Raw genomic sequence first — 19,192 nt, 5'->3', positions numbered from 1 at the left:
ACCATTTCAGATGCCCCAATGCATGTGAAGGAGAAGAAGGTGAGGAAGAAAGTTGAGGAGGGGGATAGTGCAGTTCTGAACTGTAATCCTCCCTTCAGCATAGTGCCCCCAAACATTCACTGGATGGACAACAGTGAGTCTCCGATTGCTGCTTGAATTTTGCTCTGTAAGACTGTCTCTGCTGGGAGGCGTGATGGCACAGTGGTTAGCACTGTCGCCTCACACCTCCATGTACTTTTGGCATTTACAAGTTCTTCCCATGTCTCCATGGGGTTTCCTCCAGGTACTTGGGTTTCCCCCCCACAGTCCAAAAATATGCTGAGGCTGATTGGAGTTACTAAATTGCCCATAGGTGTGCATATGTGAGTGAATGGTGTGTGAGTGTGCCCTGTGATGGTTGTGCGCCCCATGGGTTGTGGACCCCCTGTGACCCTGAATAGAACTGTTACGGAAAATGGATGGATGGAAGGACCTTCTCTGCATCTTACTTAACTGATTCCTTTGTATAATTAGAATTGTGCTGTTATGTGGGCTGTGTTCTAACCTCTACTGGTGCTCATATGCTTCTTGACTCCAGATATGCGCCACATAGAGCAAAATGCCCGTGTGACTCAGGGTCAAGATGGAAACCTCTACTTCGCCAATGTGAAAGCTGATGATAGCCGCGATGACTACATCTGCCACGCCCAGTATATCAGTGCCAAAACCATCCTACCCAAGGAGCCTATTTCCCTCATTGTCGCCACTAGTGAGTGGCCCTCACACTTAGTCACACCCATTCAGTAGCAAAGAGCTTTAAGTGCGCTGGCCATGTGTGTGTGCTTATGGTGGATAGGCTCTGCGCATTGATGAATAATAAGGGTAGAGGCTTTCTCCTGACCTTGATTTCCTGCTCTCTGTTCCTTTCCATTCTGTTCCTCTCCCTCTTTCTGGATCCAGCAAATTCCGTAGTGCGAAACCGGAGACCTCACTTGCTGCTTCCCACGAATTCCCACAGCACCCACCTGGCCCTCCGTGGCAAGACGCTGGAGCTTGAATGCATTCCAGAAGGCCTGTGAGTGTGGGTGTCCCTCATGCCTGGCATGGAGGGAGGAAGTTGGATTATCCCTCACCTCTGGGTTCAGAATGTATAAATAGAATTCACCCTCGTTTCCTCATTCCTTGGTGTGGATAGCGTGACGTTCTGCATCTTTTTTAGCCCAACCCCTGCTATCCAATGGGTGAGGAAAGACGGAGCTCTGTCTGAGTCGCGCATCTCCAGGCAGAACTTCAATCGGCTGCTGCTCTTCACTAATATCTCAGAGAGTGATGATGGGGAGTATCAGTGCACAGCTTCCAACAGCCAAGGCGTAGCCATGCACAGCTACACCATCACCGTGGAAGGTACAAGGCCTACTACTAACCCTGCAGACTATCACACAATACGTTTGCCGCGAACCAGAAATAGCGAGAGCTATACCAGCGAGAGCTATACCAATATCTTCTGAATGAATGAATATAGACAGAGATGTGTAATTAGTGGTGTTGTGCCAATCGATTTAAGGAGGCACGTGCCTACCCAAGATTTCGTAAAAATGTAACGTATAAATTAATTATTCTGTAAACCAAAAATGTGCCTACATTGCAGTCAGGGTAATATGGCCAATAAGTGAGCTTCCTCCATCAGATCACATCTCGTGATCCCCTTTCCCATCCCTCATCATTCTCATCATCTACTGATAACTTCACATATCATTCACATATCATCAATGAGTTGTCACGTCGTGACATTGGCGACTCACATCTCAGCGGCAGTAAACGAGGTTAGCTATCTTTAGCTGTTTACAACTGCTAGCCAAGTAAATGTGCTACTTCAAGTATAAGATATCAACTGGACAGAATGTGTGTTGTCCCACAGACATACGTGGCATTAGCCTAAGACTGTCAAAATATATCTGGGACATGTTTCCTTGAGTAGCTGTGTAATCAGTGTGCTAGGCAGGCATACGGTGAAGTTGTGTTATGAATTTATGTTCATGTTAGTTAGCTATCACAACAGTAAGGTAGACGGTAGAGCAACTCAGCTTGCAGGTTTGTCCATACAAATTACACTGTCTGTCAGTATTTGAATGTATAATAGTTATATAAAGTGTCCAGAACATTAATATCTGCACATGTCTCCGCAAATTTGGTTTTACCAGCACCCCTATGTCTAATATTTATATGCTTTTCTATCACTTTCTTGACTGAATACTGTTCTGTGGTTCTAAAGTTCTGGATGTGTCTGGCATATGATATGACACTGCTAGGTAAATGTGCGATATAACACTCTTTTTTGATGTGAGTGAGATGTTATCATTGCATTGAGTTTCACAGCTATGGCCATTGCTGCTGACAGTGATGGTGGCAGTGGGAGAGTTGTGATGAGGTTGGGAATCACTTCTTTCCAGTGCACAGCCATTCATGCCTGTCCCATATAATGCAGCTGCCCCATATTGGATAAAACAGCCCGAGAGCCAAATTTATGCCCCAGGAGAAACTGTGAGGCTGCACTGCCAGGCAGAAGGGATCCCGACCCCCACCATCACATGGAGCCTCAATGGTGTCCCTATCTCAGGTCAGTGCAGAACAGTACTTTGTGAAATCACGCGCTGTCACATACACCTTGGCCCCATACGGCTGTGATAAGAGGCTACCGGCTGTGTGCCTGCAGGCGTGGAACCGGACCCCAGGCGCAGTGTGGAGGGGGGCACCCTGATCTTGGAAGATGTGCAGCCCACTGACACCGCCATATACCAGTGTGCTGCCTCCAACACTCACGGCACTGCACTCCTCAATGTCTATATCTACGTCATTGGTGAGCACCTGCCAACTCTCTGCCATATACCAGTGTGCTGCCTCCAACACTCAGCGCACCGCACTCCTCAATGCCTATATCTATGTCATTGGTGAGCACCGGCCAATTCTCTGCCATATACCAGTGTGCTGCCTCCAACACTCCTGGCACTGCACTCCTCAATGCCTATATCTATGTCATTGGTGAGCACCGGCCAATTCTCTGCCATATACCAGTGTGCTGCCTCCAACACTCACGGCACTGCACTCCTCAATGCCTATATCTACGTCATTGGTGAGCACCGGCCAACTCTCTGCCATATACCAGTGTGCTGCCTCCAACACTCACGGCACTGCACTCCTCAATGCCTATATCTACGTCATTGGTGAGCACCGGCCAACTCTCTGCCATATACCAGTGTGCTGCCTCCAACACTCACGGCACTGCACTCCTCAATGCCTATATCTACGTCATTGGTGAGCACCCGCCAATTCTCTGCCATATACCAGTGTGCTGCCTCCAACACTCACAGCACTGCACTCCTCAATGCCTATATCTACGTCATTGGTGAGCACCGGCCAATTCTCTGCCATATACCAGTGTGCTGCCTCCAACACTCACGGCACTGCACTCCTCAATGCCTATATCTACGTCATTGGTGAGCACCGGCCAATTCTCTGCCATATACCAGTGTGCTGCCTCCAACACTCACGGCACTGCACTCCTCAATGCCTATATCTACGTCATTGGTGAGCACCCGCCAATTCTCTGCCATATACCAGTGTGCTGCCTCCAGCACTCAGGGCACTGCAGTCCTCAATGTCTATATCTACGTCATTGGTGAGCACTGGCCAATTCTCCACAGCTTGCAAGAATGTCATCTTTCAGCTTGGTACAAATTTTTTTTTTTCTTCTTTGTGATTGTTTGACACAGAAGATTCTTTAAGCTGTCTTGGGTTAAGTTTTGCATACATTTTTTTGCTATTTATATGATTTTTTTCTAGGTGGTATATTTACAGTTTTTTTAATATGTTTATATAATAGCAAGTATTAACAATGTCCCTGGATATTCTTCCCCTTCCCAGAGCTGCCCCCTCAGTTTCTCATAGATGACGGGCTGTCATACAGTGTGACGGAGGGACAGACAGCTCAGCTCAACTGTGAGTCTTTCGGCTCTCCCAAACCCAGAGTCACATGGTGAGTGAATTGCCGGATCAGTGCTGGGTTATGTTGCAGTTACTAATAGAGCGGGGCAATTAATCAAATTTTTATTTCAATTACAATTTTGGCTTCCAACGATTATCAAATCAAAATAACCGAGATAAAATGATTATTATTCATTTCGCAGTGATGCTCCCACTTTGTCTTGTTATAAATCCAGCCCACCCCCTTTCCATCCCCTTTTTATTTGTTTCTCAGCTGAATCATATTTACCGTTTATGGAATCCCACAGTTAAACAGTTAAATGCATGATATTTCTAGTCAATGAGTAATTGAATGTGATTATGATTCTTGCCATAATCGAGTAGGCCTGGGTACTAATACTTGCAGGGGTGTGGTCTGAGGAAGAGCAGTGATGCTGGTTTTCATTGTGATTTATGGTCACGCAGGGAGAGTGAGAGCTCTGATATGTTGCTGAGTGACCCCAGGGTATCCCTATTGGCCAGTGGTTCCCTACAGATTACGAAAATCTCCAAGGAGGACCAAGCTACCTACATCTGCTCTGTGCTCAATACAAACCTGTCTATAACTGCCAGTCTAGAGGTTTTGAGTGAGTGACTTCCATGAATATTCATCTTAAATGCACACACTATCTTTTTTTATTTCAATGGTGTAGTTACCCTGTTTCTGTGCTTTATGGGGAGTAGCTCAACATTGTAATAACGTAAGTGCTCTTAATTCTGTTGTTACATAGAGTTGTGGTGGTTCAGTGATCAACACTTTGGCCTGGCATTTCCAGGGTTGTGGGTTCGATTCCCACACCCAGCTGTCTGTGTGGCATTTGTATATTCTTCCTTTATCGGTGTCTCTAAATTGCCAGTAGTGTGCGATTCTGTTCCCAGTGACGGACTGGAAACCCTTTTAGGATGTATTCTGCCAGATGTCTTGTGTTTGTAGAATTAGACCCACTGTGCATGTACTTCCTAAACATACACATATTAGTCACATTTCACTATAAGCAAATTAACTAACGTCAATTTCATTATTAGATAAAACAGTTATAGTGTCTCCACCGGAATCGCTCCGTGTTCAGCATGGAGATATGGCCGTCTTGAACTGCCAGGCTCAGGTGGACAGCAAGCTGATGCCGCCTGTCTTTCAGTGGAGGAAGAATGGGCAGAAGATTTTCGATTCTCCCTCCGATGACAAGTAGGCCATGGATTCCTTGTTGTTTGTATGATCCCCGCGTGTGTTTTTTTCATCTTTAAAAAACAGTCAAAAAAGAGAACTACATAGAGAGTAAAAGTGAAAGGGATTTGTAAAGAACTAAATGACTCAAATAGCTATACTGATTAGGTAGGTAGGTAGGTAGATAGATAGATAGATAGATAGATAGATAGATAGATAGATAGATAGATAGATATCTATAGGTAGATAGATAGATAGATATGCTCAAATTTTAACAAAATGCATGCATGCAATAAAAAAAATAATAATGTGTTATGACTTTAAAGTTAATACTATAGCATCTATAGTCTAGATACAATATCCCTCTTAGCCAAGCAGTTAAAATTCTACATTTTAATTGCAATTTTATACTGTATACATATTTTAAATGACAATCTAAGTTATCTGGAATAAATATTAGAAATCTGTTATCTGCAATATTACAGATTCTTATCTGATTTTTTTTCTGTTCAGAAGCTAAAGATTTCCTTAAAAACCATTGACTTCTTGTGTCGTATCTCAACATACTCAATCAGAGATTACTGTCACATAGTCACATGGGATACTGGTCGTACAGCCTCCAATGACAGGGAATAAATTCTCTCCTGTAGTTTTTGGCAAAAAAAAAGGTTGTCTGTGGTTTAGCATGTTAGGACACTGTGTCTGTGACCGGATGACTGCCACTGAGCCCTTCAGCAAGGCTCTTAATCCCTAACTGCTCCACTGATGGGAGGTGCCCCATTCTGGGTCATTCCTTGCTCCTGTCTTACCCTGTTTTCATGTATTTACATTTTTCAATTAGAGGTATTGACTTTTGGGATACATTTGTTGGGATTATTTCTTTAAATGTTCTTTGGGTCTCATACAATGGATATGCAATTAGATGTTTAAAGAGTCTCCATAAACACAGTACTATTATTTCAGAGTTGTTTTTGTTTACATGCTATTTGACATGTATGTCATTGTAGTTGTACGTTGTTCCTAACTAAAGCATCCACTCTGAATTAAATGATTAATTTCAGGTATACAGTGGATGGCTCCACTCTCATAGTGTCTCACATTCAACATGAGGATGAGGGAATGTACACCTGTAACGTTATAACTCGGCTGGACATGGCCCACGCCAGTGGCTCCATCATCATCATCGGTAGGAGATGATTCACTCCTACACAAGGAATCCCATATATCTCTAATGACAAATTTTAGATGCTACTATATAGCGGTAGTTGTTTGAGAAAGTCTACGCTTGGTGATACTTTTACCCAACCATGCTGATTGCTGACCTTTGCTATACCCACAGACAAACCAGATCCTCCCTTGCTTCTGAAAATGTTGGATATAACCGATCGTGGCCTGACGCTCAGTTGGAAACCTGGAGATGACCACAACAGCCCCGTCCTTGGTAAGAGTCTAACTTTACCTTTGCTGACCAGGCACATTGTTTATGTGTTAACGTTCTGTGTAGACCCTGGGTAAGTAGACCTTCTTTTTCTTTAAGACAAAGGGTGACAAAATACAAATTTTTCAGCAGTGTTGTCAGGCAATGGTGCTGACCGGTGCTGCTTGGACACTTTCCCATTGATATTGGGCAAGAAATTTGCCATTTGAAAAATTTACACCGGCGGTGGGCAACCTTTTGCAGTCATCCAGATCCGGATAAATTGCTCTTTGCCTCACCTAGTTGGCAATTGCCCAGCAACCTTGTGCAAAAAGTTGCCCTGTGTATCACCATTTAATGGCTAACTGGCCTTTTGCCTTTCTCGGTTTAAGTACATGTAACGATGCCTCCTTCCATTTGTCCTTGTTTCTCAATTCAGAGTTTATGGTGGAATATGAGGAGGAGCAATTTGGAAAGGGAGAGTGGATGGAGGCTCTACGTGCCTTGGGGGAGATGGAGCAAGCCTACATTCCGCTGAGGCCCTTTGGCACCTACCGCTTCCGGGTCACGGCCATCAATGAAGTGGGAAAGAGCAAACCTGCCATTCTAACTGACATTCACAGAACTCCCCCTGCTGGTAAGACCTGTGCATCCACCAGTACAGTCAGCGGCAGTATCTTGTACTGGTTTTATTCCCATATACTGTTGTGCCTACAGTATACCATGCTTTCATTCTCTATGTGTTATATAGTGTTATCTGGTTAGTTTGACACAGACCACCCTTATCTTCTTGTATATTGTAGTTCAGCTAATATTTCATGAGAAATATTGCAGTTTTCACAGCAGGATATTTTACAATTTATGATAAATTCCAGTTTCTTCTTCTTGGAATTCGAACCGGAGACCTTCAGGATCTACCAGAGTGCCCCCTGCCCCTGTACACCATCACTGACTGTGGAGCGAGAGCCTGCGGGGACTGGCAGCGTACTGGGCTATAGTCAATCACTTTTCATTAATCAGACTGACCTTCTGTGTTTCTTCCTGATAGCACCAGACATGAACCCCGAGGATGTTAGGAGTGAGTCAGTTGACCCTGACATCTTGGTGATCACATGGGAGGTAAGTCCTATTTATTTTCAAAAGCACTTTAACTATTACCTAAACAAAAAATATTGCTAATCTGTATAACTAGTAAGGCCTCCTCATATTCGCCTTTTACACATATAAAACATTTCTTTTAGAATATAGAGTTGACTCTCTATATCCCTGGGTTCCGCTTCTGTGGATTCAACCAATCACAGATTGAAAATATTCAAAGAAAAAAAACCAGAAACCTCTACCTGTATTATAAATAGTCTGTGTTTTATCTATTTCTCTTTCAGGTCATTATATGAATGCATTCTTGAAATGCTGAAAGAAAGGAAATGTTATGTTGTTGCTGTTGCGTACTATGCACCTGTATGAACATCTACAAACTTTTTTTTTTCTTACCATTACTCCCTAAACAATACGGTATAACTACTATTTACATTGTATTAAGTATTATATGGAATGCAGAGTTTATTAAAATACAAGAGGAGGTGTGTAGGTTATTTGCAAATATTACACATTTTATATAAGGGACTTGAGCATCTGCAGGATCTTGGTAACCATGGGTGTCCTGGACCCAAGCCAAGCTGAGTAAAGTCATCTTTATAGGAATATAGCACATTTGAAAGGCAGCAAGTGTCAACCAAAGTACTGCACAATAGGGTTAACTTAAGTAAGACAAACGTTTAAACAGTTAAAAACAGGGTAAACAGCAAAAACTATAATCTAAAACGGAAGATAAAATACGTGACTAACAGATTAAAAAGCAATAAGGGGAAAAACATTAATTAAGCAAACCCCTGCGGATAGAGAGGCCGTACTGAATACCCCTTACGGCATATATACCATGTTTGCTCAGTACTATACTGAAACCTGTACTGTTGATGCCTGTTAGGTCTGTGAATGTTTCCTAAATTCAAACATCTAGAAAAACCACAGAACATTCAGATTTTTATCTGAAGATGTTTGTTATGAAACTCACCTGAGAATATTTAAGTGAATCTGTACCTTGACAGCTATTTTTGTAGCCTTTTGATTCCAGGATGCTTCTTTGCACTTGACTCTGCAGGAGATGGACCCACAGAACTTCAATGGCCCTGGCTTCAAGTACAGAGTGATGTGGAGACGGTCAGTTGGTCAGGGCCCACAGTGGCACCATAATTACACCAGTATGCCGCCCTTCATTGTCCCAGATGTCGGCACCTTCACCCCCTTTGAGATAAAAGTGCAGGCCATCAATGACCTTGGGGAGGCCCCAGACCCTGACCCTGAAATTGGGTACTCAGGGGAAGATGGTAAGTCATATTATCATCGCACTTCCCTCCCTTTAGTTATCCATGTTTTAGTATATTTTTTCTTCTTTTGATATGTTTAAAACTAGGGCTGGGAAATGTATCACCTAATGCTTTGGGTTAATTTTAATGATCTGTTATTATTTATAAAATAAACACATGCAGTATCTTGATATCCAAATGGGAGATTAGTTTGAGCAAATATTTTTAATGAGACAGATAATGTTCTTTCCTGGACGTAAACAACACAAGTGTTTAGTTTATGATATTACACAGAACCTCAGAATTCAAAGCTAAAATCAAACCGTTCGCGCTGATCTTTCCTGGTTTAATTCCTTTTAATGATATTGCCAGACGGAGGTATACGTAGGATAAAAATACTGTAATTTGCAATATTTATTATATTGAAGGCTTATGCTTCAAAATCTTACGATTTTTCCCGTTAAGTGCTTCTTTTTCAGCGGTTGTCAGGCTTGTGTTTTTGGAGTCATTTGCCAAATACGTTTTAGATTTTTGAATGTAAACACTAATAGAAAATACTAGAGTAGTATTTTGACCACTACTAGAGACCCCTGCTGGCCAAATGGGAACACTGCAGCAGTAGGAGCTCGTATCATGACAGTAACTCACAATAAACAATCAGTTTGTATAAGATGTGTATTTTTGCTGAATTTTTGGTTTGTTTTGTAATTTTTTTTCTTACCCTGGAAGTGATGAAATACTTTTATTACTGAAAAAAATAGTGACAGCAGAACTTATTAATTAACCAAGAGGCAAAATTGACAGTTTAGAGAATGGAATTGTGCAATTTGGATCTGTTTCCAAACTAATATTAAAAATGAGAGAAAATTCCTGTTATGAGTTCCTGAAAAAGGCTGGTATACACTCCTTTATCTAATTTCCACATTAATTTAGGGATTCGGTATGTAAAAAATTATGATAGTTACTTTCAGTGTGTGGGGCAGTTAATCATGATTAATCAGTTGGAACTGGAAAAAAAAACTACAGGAAGTGGATCTGAACTGTAATTTCCGGATGTTGAATTCAATTCCATGAAATTCTTCGCAGTTCCATGTTTTGTGATATTTCTCATCCTGAATACAATCAAATGTTAATGCTATCTTACAAATAAAAGAATAGTTTATGTAATGTAAAATAAAAAAAACAGAGCATGAAGGAATCGCAAATGATAAATATGTTGAAGTCACTACATACTGAAAAGTGGACAAAATCCGCTTTCTTGCTTTTGTAATCCACGATGCCTCAAACCTTAAAATTTCTACTGATTCATTAATGTTGTTTTATTGATGATATACTTTCATTCATATATTTTCACTTATTGCATATAATCATCATTACCTGCAGAAATTTCACATCACTAAGGTCTGTCGTACCTCAGTATCTGTACCGTATCTCCCCACCGCCTCTGATTCAGTTTGCAAATTTCCCTGCTCAGACGCACTTACTAAACCTGGTAATTGGGTGACTAAGACGTGTTTGAGCAGGGATATCTGCAAAATGTGTTGGATTCTAGCCCTTCAGGACTGGAACTGGCGAACCCTGCCCTTATAAATCCAAACAACCACGCTGATATGAAATACATGATTTAGTTTGATATTCTAGTTCATATATAAACAATTAAGTTGGCTTAAATGGCTAGTTCCATAAGCAGTTCAAGCAGCCTTAATTGTGACCTTTCAGCACATGGAGTTCTCACAACCAATCAGATCTTCCTTTCTCTTCATTCTCTGTTCCTCATTGTGTCCTCATCCTTAGTTCCCTTGGAGGCGCCCCTCGGTGTTGGGGTCGAAGTGATGAATAGCACTGCAGTCAAGGTGAAGTGGGCACCTGTGAACACGCAGTCTGTAAGAGGACATCTGCTGGGCTACAAGGTACAGGAAGGGAATTGGGGAGTGTCTATGGAACCATCCTAGATTTCACATTCTGCTGCGTCAGCTTCAAAAAGTTGATTATAAAATCATATAAGAATTTTGTGCCATAAAAACATATATGTACCATCAATGGAGGCTTCGAAATATTTTAAAAGTAAAATTGACATTTCCTTTGTTTTTGTTGATCCAAACCCATAATGTCTTGCCCCCATTTGCAGGTCCATCTGAGGAGACAGGGCTCTAGGAGTGGGCGAGAGCATCGGGGGAAAAGAGAGATGGACACGGAGAATGTGGTGACAGTGAAAAACGGGGTCAGTGAGGAGCAGAAGGTGCTTGGGGGGCTGCAACCATTCTCCCACTACACCACTTCCGTGAGCGTCTTCAACAGCAAGGGGGAGGGGCCACATTCAGAGCCCATTAACTTCCACACCCCGGAAGGAGGTGAGAAGGGGAAGCGGGGGTGGGGGGGGGGGGGTAGGGGGATAGAGAGGGGGAGAGAAGGATTAATGGAGAAATAAGCTAAGAAAAAAATGGCAGAAGTACAGGAAGGGGCATCATCCTCCTGTTGTGTTGCGGCCCTGTCAGCTATTAACTAACAGGTGCCTGTACACCTTCAGTACCTAGTCCGCCCACATCCCTGCACCTGGACAGCCCCTCGGACACAGAGCTGACCCTCCATTGGACACCACCAGCCCATCCTAATGGAATCTTGATTGGATACCTCCTGCAGTACCAAAAAAGTAAGCACTGCTGCCGGACTGTCTCTTAATACTTTTGTGTACCCATGAGGTTGGATCCCTTGAACAATCTGAACCTTTCTTTTCAATTACTGTCAGTTACTGTGAGTCACTCACTGTCTGTCAGCCACTCATTTGCATTATCTCTTGGTGTCACCTGTGTGAGGTGTGATACAGCCAATCAGAAATGAGTATGGTAAGTATACGATATTTTAGCCTATCGTGTGATAAACTATAGTAAGTGTGTTCCTCTTATTTGTGTGGCAGTTTCAGACAAAGAGGACAACACCATGTACACTGAGACCATTAACAACCATTCAGCTACTCATATCATGTTGCACAATCTGGACCCACAAAGCCGGTACCGGTTCTATCTCAGGGGGCAAACCATGGCAGGAAAAGGAGAGGCTATCTTTAAGGAGGGGGCTACCATGCTGGATGGAGGTATGAATATAAGCCACTGAAGTCGTTTCCTTATAAGATGTTGTAAAACAGCAGGACACATTTTATTTTACAACAGTGCGTGTTTTTAGGATCACTAACATGTTTTAGCCCAATAATTCAACTTTCATTCAAAACATATTTATGTGCAAACAGCCCCCAGATGAATGAGATCTTTTCCCTGAGTCTGTCTTTAAGTAGAATTTCATGAGGACTATTTCATATTTGCACATTTAAGACATGGAGGAAAATTGTTATAACTTTTTTCCATATTTTTTTAAAAGAATTTATAATTAACAATGAAGAAAATCAGAAGTAAATACTATTGCATATTATACATTGAAAGGTAAAATATTTAGTCCATCAAAAGTAGAAGAAAATGAACTGGGACTGATGTTATTCTTTTATGTTTAGTTTATTTATATTTAAATGTTTTATATGATTTGGAAGTAATTTTGTAAAACTATAGAAAAAAATCAGTAAATCCAACAAATTAAGTCCACGGTGTATTGTATCTGTATCATATCATTTGATGCATTCATATACCTTTAATAATTAGTCTGAAGTAAACAATATCCAGAGGAATTTATAGTAAGTTAAGCTGTTAATCACCACATAACGCAAGCATTGTAAGCAATCGAAACTCCCGAACATCTGTGCCATTGCTTGTTGTCACTACGTATAGTTAAAGCCCCTCTGCTGTGTTTCCACCTTGCAGGTCCTCCCTCTAACATCAGCATATCTCCCGGTCGAACATACGCCAATGTCAGCTGGGTGTCAGGAGATAGACACAGGAATGTTGCCTTTTACATCCATTACCTCAACAAGAACGGTGAGATGCTGTAAAAGTGAAGCGAGAGGGAAAACTCCACGTTGCCTTAACAAGACACTAGAGTCAACGGCGTTCCGCACGGTCATAGAACACGCCCATGCAGTGCATTCGGATAATTTAAATGAACTCTTGTGCTAAAGGAGGGCTTGTGTACTGTTTTTACATTTTTATGTTTAGCTAACAGTCAGTGGAAGAAGTCAGAGAAGCTGAACTCCACACAGCGCTTCTACCAGCTGCAGGATTTGGAGCCTGGATGCCGATACCGTCTGTCCTTCATCAGCAACAGCACTTTCTGGAACACAGTTATTCAGACCCAGGGAGAAGGTAGTATTGCTGTCGCTCAAAGTCCCTCTTCATTTCAGTGTGGTCAGCCATCACTGGGCTAGTTTAAGGCCTTACTTTTTGAGTAATAGTAAATGTCTAAAAGAAAAACTGAAAAACATGTTACCTTGACCTTAATTCAAAGATGCGATGTAGCAGAGGCGGACACCTCAGGCCCATTCAGTAAAAATCCAGACCAAGATTTTGTTTCAACCAACCAGTTGAGTACTTCGTGACTGTGACTGTTTATGCTCAACTGGTTGGTTGAAATATAATCTTGATCTGGATGTTTATTTTCTGGATCTGAAATGTCTACCTCGGGATCTATGTATAAATAAATACATTTCTTTGTCTCTTTCTCCTGTCTGAAGGGATGGTTCAATTTCAGGAGGCTTTTGTCACTCAGGGCTGGTTCATCGGGCTCATCAGTGTCATTGTTGTACTGCTGCTGGTACTGATTATTCTCTGCATCATCAAAAGGACCAAAGGGGGCAAGTATTCAGGTATCACAGCCACATAAAACCACTCCATGCCTTCATGGCTGAGCCAATGACATGGCTCCGCTGAGCCGCCCGGGTGAGTTTCAGCTCGCACAGCTACAAAGCGTATGGCACCTTGTGCAGACAGTAGGCAACCTTTACCCTAACATACAGCCTTAATCCTACCTGTAATGCTCACTTTGCAGGTTTTCCTTCATCTTATTTCCTTCTCCATCTCTCTTTCAGTCAAAGATAAGGAAGAATGTCAAGTGGACTCTGAGGCTCGTCCTATGAAGGATGAGCAGTTTGGGGAGTACCGGTGTGTTTATGCTCTTGGACTATTTGGATATGATTATACACCATATTTTGGTGTGTGTATATACACACACAAACACACATATATACCTATGACACACTATACTGGATAAGATGGACAACTGGATGAATATGCATAATCTAGCAATTAGAAATGTAAAGCTCTCCAATTAATATTAGAGCTGGGCAGTATTGTGATATTTATCAAACAAAAAAAGGAGATTAAGTAACTATAAATACACTATAGCTAAATGGAACATCATCTACCAATAGAGTATGTCAAATAAGACACAATCCAGTGCTGACAAATGCCATGTGATTATCATCACAATGACAATGCTGAAACGATATAATGTGCAGCTCTAATAAATATACAGTACAGCCTGAGGATTATCAAATGTTTTGTTACAAGTCAACAAAATTATAGGGCATTAGATCAGTGTTTCCCAGCCCAGTCCTCAGGGAAACCCTGGACAGTTCACGTTTTTGCTTCCTCTCAGCTCGCAGCGCACCTGTACCAGGTATTCGGTGTCCCTCATTGGCTGGGAGCCGGGAGGAAGCAAAAATGTGGACTGTCTGGGATTCCCCGAGGACTGGGTTGGGAAACACTACATTAGATAAATCATTTAATTTAATTTAATTCATTGAAGTAATAATAAATGTGCAGGCATCTCCTTACTTTGTGTCAGACTTACACTCTCTCTCTTTCTTCCAATGCTCTCGTACTGTTTGCAGATCTCTTGACAGGTATGAATTCCGCTGCTAGTGAGCCTGTGCTTTTGGGAAGCCATCACCCCCAAACACCTCCATTATTACAGTGGTTCCTCTGTTCACTCACCTTCTGCTTGTTCATAAGGAGCTTTCGTGTAGCATTTGTACCTCCCTTCCTTTCCTCTTCTTTCTCACTATACTTCTGATTCTAGCTTCTGTATTTATCAGTCCCTTCAAGTTATTTCATCTGTCTCTCTTTAATACTATTGCTCTCTCTCACCAACATTTTCCCACTCGCAGCGACATCGAAGAGAAAAGGACGCTGAGCCAGCATTCCCTGTGTGTGGAGAGCAAGCTGGGAAGTGAAGGCAGTCTGGCTGGACTTGCTGAAGTCATCCAGGTGGATGGTCACACGGATGACTCAGGCATTGAGGCACCAAGCAGTGTGGCAGATCCTCCCGCCCCTGTCAGCCACTCAGCTGACCCCCCCGCTACCCACGCTGCTCCCAGCTCTGTCACTGGAATTCTGGACTAAGTATATGGGACCAAATAGAGTAGCTGTCCACAGTCCAACACACCTGCATGCCAACACACTGACCCAACCCGCAAATACACTAACTGTTGCACTCGTACAGAAACTTGCTGTAAATGGTGACTAATGCATCAGCTTAGGGGCACTTTCTAATTCAACTGGGACTGACATTGTCTTCATGGACTGAGAGAGTTACTGATATAGGGTGGCAGTCAATCACTGCACTGAAGCCTGCGCTCAATTGGGGTGACGGAAAGATGTGCTGATGTACACACCACATGCAGAGGGTTGCATTCTGGAAATAATTCATAAGCCCTATTCAGAAGGGGATTAGTTTTACCCAATGAGGTTCGGTATTTAATTTGCAAAATGATTCGAATGGCCGATTCGGACTGGATCAAAAAAACATGTGTAATGTCCTCAAATTACCAGAGATAGTGGAGATGAAACTAATCCAGTCCAGATGTTAACGTTAGAGTTAAGGCATCTGAAGCGTAAGGGGAAGAATTTTCATTTTTGGCTGACTTATAATAACACTTTAACATACTAATCAAACACAAAAACATGACTCCCCCCCCCCCCCCCCCGACCATAACAGAGTAATCAGGGTGCACAGTAGTGTTGTACTGCTCTACGCCTACAGAATAGCTTGATGCAGGAGAGACGCAGTTGAGTTGTAGCTGCAGGTTGTCAGACATTTATGTGGAATTCTCAGTAGCCATTCAAGCTACCTATTTAGCAAATGCTGTTTCGGTCTTACAAAAAAAGAGGCCATTAGAGAAATGACTTTATTACCAAGATGAGAAATAAGACTGGACTACTATTACTGAAAGAGGTCCATGTTCACAAAAATACATACGGTAATTCACTCTTGAGTTTTTACCGTGGACGTTTGTAATCATTACAGGCATGGCAGATTTGCACCAGTGTAACATTGCCGTTAATTGCATACGTTAATTACATTACGCCTCCAAGTACAGCTAATCCCCTCCAAACAGGGCTATAGACTTCCTGACATTTATCAAGTAGTAGAAATGCAAATGACAGTCTCGTTTTCTCTCTCTTCCCCTCCATTTTTACCCATGATACTTTCATATCTATATTGCCTTTCTTTAAATCTTGAAAACCACGATTGGGAAAGTGGGAGAATCAAATCAGAATCCATTACCAAGGCAACATTCAGTGGAGGTGACTGAAAAATTGTCTTAATTGCAGGAATGTAGCCCATAGTGCTGGACAAACAAGACGTGAGAGCTACAGTACAGACTGACACATGGAGAACCTGAAACATGTTCAATATGAATATAGAGACAATGTAGTTTAAAGATTGTTGGTTATAGATTGGATGTCTTAAAGTGGTGTATTTCTTTTAAATACTATCTGCCATTTAAGTGTCTTGAAAATCACAGTATGTCTTATTAGAAAATATCTGTGTTTACCATTGTACAGTAAGAACAATCTTTAATGTTTTTGTACCTGTCCTACGTTTCAAAACTTGCATTCAAAATATGTTTTTGCTGATACGACCAGGTTTCATTTAGACTATATACTTATATAAATGAGATTCAGAACGATCACTTTATTTTATGGATCCTTGTTGTAGATATTGGCATTTAATTTTCTGTGTATCAATGTAGGACAAATTCACTGAGCGATATTTTTAATAACACACCCGCCAAGTTTGATACTGTATAGATATAGGATGGATTAAAATATTTCTTTTATATCAGACTATCAAAAATGTGGTAAAAATATGAGCTCAGTAGGCAAATACTACAAATTTAATGTATATAAAAGGGACTTCTGTCTATTTAGCCATAGAAAATAGAAGACACTTTCCTTATGAGTATTTTTTTGTCCTTAATGCTGTATTGACACATCAGGAATTTGCATTATTATTCTCAGATTTTTTTCTCTTTCACCTTTTTTGTGCAATGGTCTGTATGCCGTTCTGTCTCCATGTTATTGTGTATTAAACTATCCACTATAAATTGACATACTCTCTCCTGCCACTATAGCTGCAGAACTGCAGACTCTCTTCCAAATAAAATAATAATAGTGAGGGTTTTGTAAATGTCTCACTTCCACACACACACACAAAATTACAAAGCATCTTACTTTTAGACATCCCAATGAAACCCATTTCTGTCACATAAAAAAAAAAAAAAAGTTTCTAACTTCTTTACTCAGAATTTTGACTTTATTTATCCCGATTCTTACTTTATTCCTCATAACTCTGAGTTCATTTCATAGTCGGAGCAGTGACTTCTGCTCCTGCTTTAAGGATTCAGTGCAAAGTGCACAGCAACCATCAGACTGAACATCACCTGTTTAAAAACCTGATTTTATGACCTGCTTAACATGCACATGCACTTCAAAAGAAATTAATCAAATACCTCGTATTTATCAGAAAAGATGGATAGAGGGTGTGAACAGGGGAAATATGAGCTTAAAACACAAGAATGGATACCACGGAATGATTAAAAAATGTGTAATTCAAAAAGTCATATATAATTGTGTAAATTCAGTACTTTTATTATACTCAATACGTATGGAAGTGTTTTAGGGCCACATAAAAGGAAAAAAGGTTTCAATATTAAGTTGAAATCAAAAGCTTTGAGTTTCCAGAGATAAAAGCTGAATTCTACAGATAGCTTCTCCTAGCACTGTGCTTCCCAAAGTGTGTGTGTGTGTGTGTGTGTGTGTGTGTGTGTGTGTGTGTGTGTGTGTGTGTGTGGCTTTAATCACAAAATGTTTTATAATTGTTTTTCCTTTTAGGTGGCTCTAGTGCTCTTCTATATAAAAGAGCCTAAATAAATAATAAATAAATGTCACCATAGTCACGCTAGAATATTACCAGGAATATGAAAATAAAAATGACCATCAACTGCTGTTGCCAATAAAAAAAGACAAAAACAATGACAACACAAACGATCTCAACAAATTAAACCAGAACTAACCAACGCCAAACCAAAACATGGTCTCCTTCCTGGTTCAGTCTCTTTTGCCCAGTTAAATTAATTAGCTGGTTTGAAAAGTCCTGCACCCCATATAGCAATGTGTTTATGCAAAAGGATTTGAGGAATGTTTGATGTTATGGTATAGTAAACTATAAGGGGTGTGCCCGTAATCAGTAGGTCGCTTTTTCAAACCCTGCCTTCGGTAGATTAATCACATGTCCACTGGGGCCTTGATCAAGGCCTTTAACCTCCCAGAATGCTCCAGGGCTGCTGGATAAATGGCCTGACCCTGTGCTCAGACCCTAAGCTTCACTCTCAAGTAAATACATTTGAGTATGTATGTCTCAAAGTAGAGTAAGATGGGATATGCAAAACGAAGTATTCCAATGTACCTGTACTCATACTTGTGCAAATAGCAAATAAAGCAATGTTTCATTTCATGAACCTGATTGATGAATTGGGGGGGGGGGGGGTTTACTTTTACTAGGATATATATTCTCCCATGTTTACTATATCCCAACACAACTGAGAGGAGCAGGGAAAAAATAAGCAAGGGTATGTACAAGTCATTCACGTGGAAGAATATATTAATTAATAAGACCAAAACCGAAGCGTGAATCCAGTACCAAGGTTTGTAACAAACTGAATTTTGAGCACTGTTAGACCCTTAATTTAGGTGATTGACAGCTGACAGTTAAGTTGCCATGTATGTTGTTTGTACCTTTTTCTTGATTGAGAGCTCCAGTTTCCAAAGGGCTGCAGAGTCTGATATCACAGAGACTCCTGTAATCCTCCATTCTGCACTTCTGATCATCCTCGGCCTGTCGACGCGACCTGGGACTTCCCCGGGTCTGGAAAGGTCCCTGATCTCCTTACCCCTGTGCTCTGAGCAACGGTAGGTGCAGATTAACCCGTCCGCTGCCACTTAAGAGATGAAGACAAGGATACGACTGTTTCAGGGGTTGATAAAATATTTCTCAGAACCCCAAATGCTTGCTGCAGTACATGCG

General features: G+C 41.4%; 1 protein-coding gene across 7 annotated transcripts in view; it reads left to right on the top strand.

Moving 5' to 3' along the window:
• l1cama (L1 cell adhesion molecule, paralog a) overlaps positions 1–18,622 on the top strand; it is a 41,877-nt gene extending 23,255 nt beyond the window's left edge. For 4 of the 7 annotated variants that reach the window (XM_048983042.1, XM_048983038.1, XM_048983039.1 and 1 more), the window contains 23 exons: positions 11–133; positions 578–748; positions 940–1,054; positions 1,199–1,383; positions 2,465–2,596; positions 2,693–2,836; positions 3,901–4,012; positions 4,426–4,586; positions 5,026–5,185; positions 6,226–6,350; positions 6,504–6,605; positions 7,021–7,218; positions 7,630–7,700; positions 8,740–8,965; positions 10,739–10,854; positions 11,073–11,295; positions 11,472–11,594; positions 11,859–12,035; positions 12,751–12,864; positions 13,042–13,188; positions 13,557–13,688; positions 13,911–13,983; positions 14,991–18,622. In XM_048983042.1, coding sequence (XP_048838999.1) covers positions 11–133; positions 578–748; positions 940–1,054; positions 1,199–1,383; positions 2,465–2,596; positions 2,693–2,836; positions 3,901–4,012; positions 4,426–4,586; positions 5,026–5,185; positions 6,226–6,350; positions 6,504–6,605; positions 7,021–7,218; positions 7,630–7,700; positions 8,740–8,965; positions 10,739–10,854; positions 11,073–11,295; positions 11,472–11,594; positions 11,859–12,035; positions 12,751–12,864; positions 13,042–13,188; positions 13,557–13,688; positions 13,911–13,983; positions 14,991–15,225 — 3,365 coding nt within the window. In that variant the 3' untranslated portion in view covers positions 15,226–18,622. Of the gene's footprint in view, positions 1–10; positions 134–577; positions 749–939; positions 1,055–1,198; positions 1,384–2,464; positions 2,597–2,692; positions 2,837–3,900; positions 4,013–4,425; positions 4,587–5,025; positions 5,186–6,225; positions 6,351–6,503; positions 6,606–7,020; positions 7,219–7,629; positions 7,701–8,739; positions 8,966–10,738; positions 10,855–11,072; positions 11,296–11,471; positions 11,595–11,858; positions 12,036–12,750; positions 12,865–13,041; positions 13,189–13,556; positions 13,689–13,910; positions 14,458–14,990 lie in introns of those variants that run through there. The other 3 variants (XM_048983041.1, XM_048983044.1, XM_048983043.1) reach the window with 3 other exon arrangements.
• The last annotated feature ends 570 nt before the right edge of the window (positions 18,623–19,192 follow it).

The sequence above is a fragment of the Brienomyrus brachyistius genome, chromosome 18 (assembly GCF_023856365.1).
Source record: "Brienomyrus brachyistius isolate T26 chromosome 18, BBRACH_0.4, whole genome shotgun sequence".
In the NCBI taxonomy this organism is placed as follows: Eukaryota; Metazoa; Chordata; class Actinopteri; order Osteoglossiformes; family Mormyridae; genus Brienomyrus; species Brienomyrus brachyistius.
This window is presented reverse-complemented; position numbering and strand designations above follow the sequence as displayed.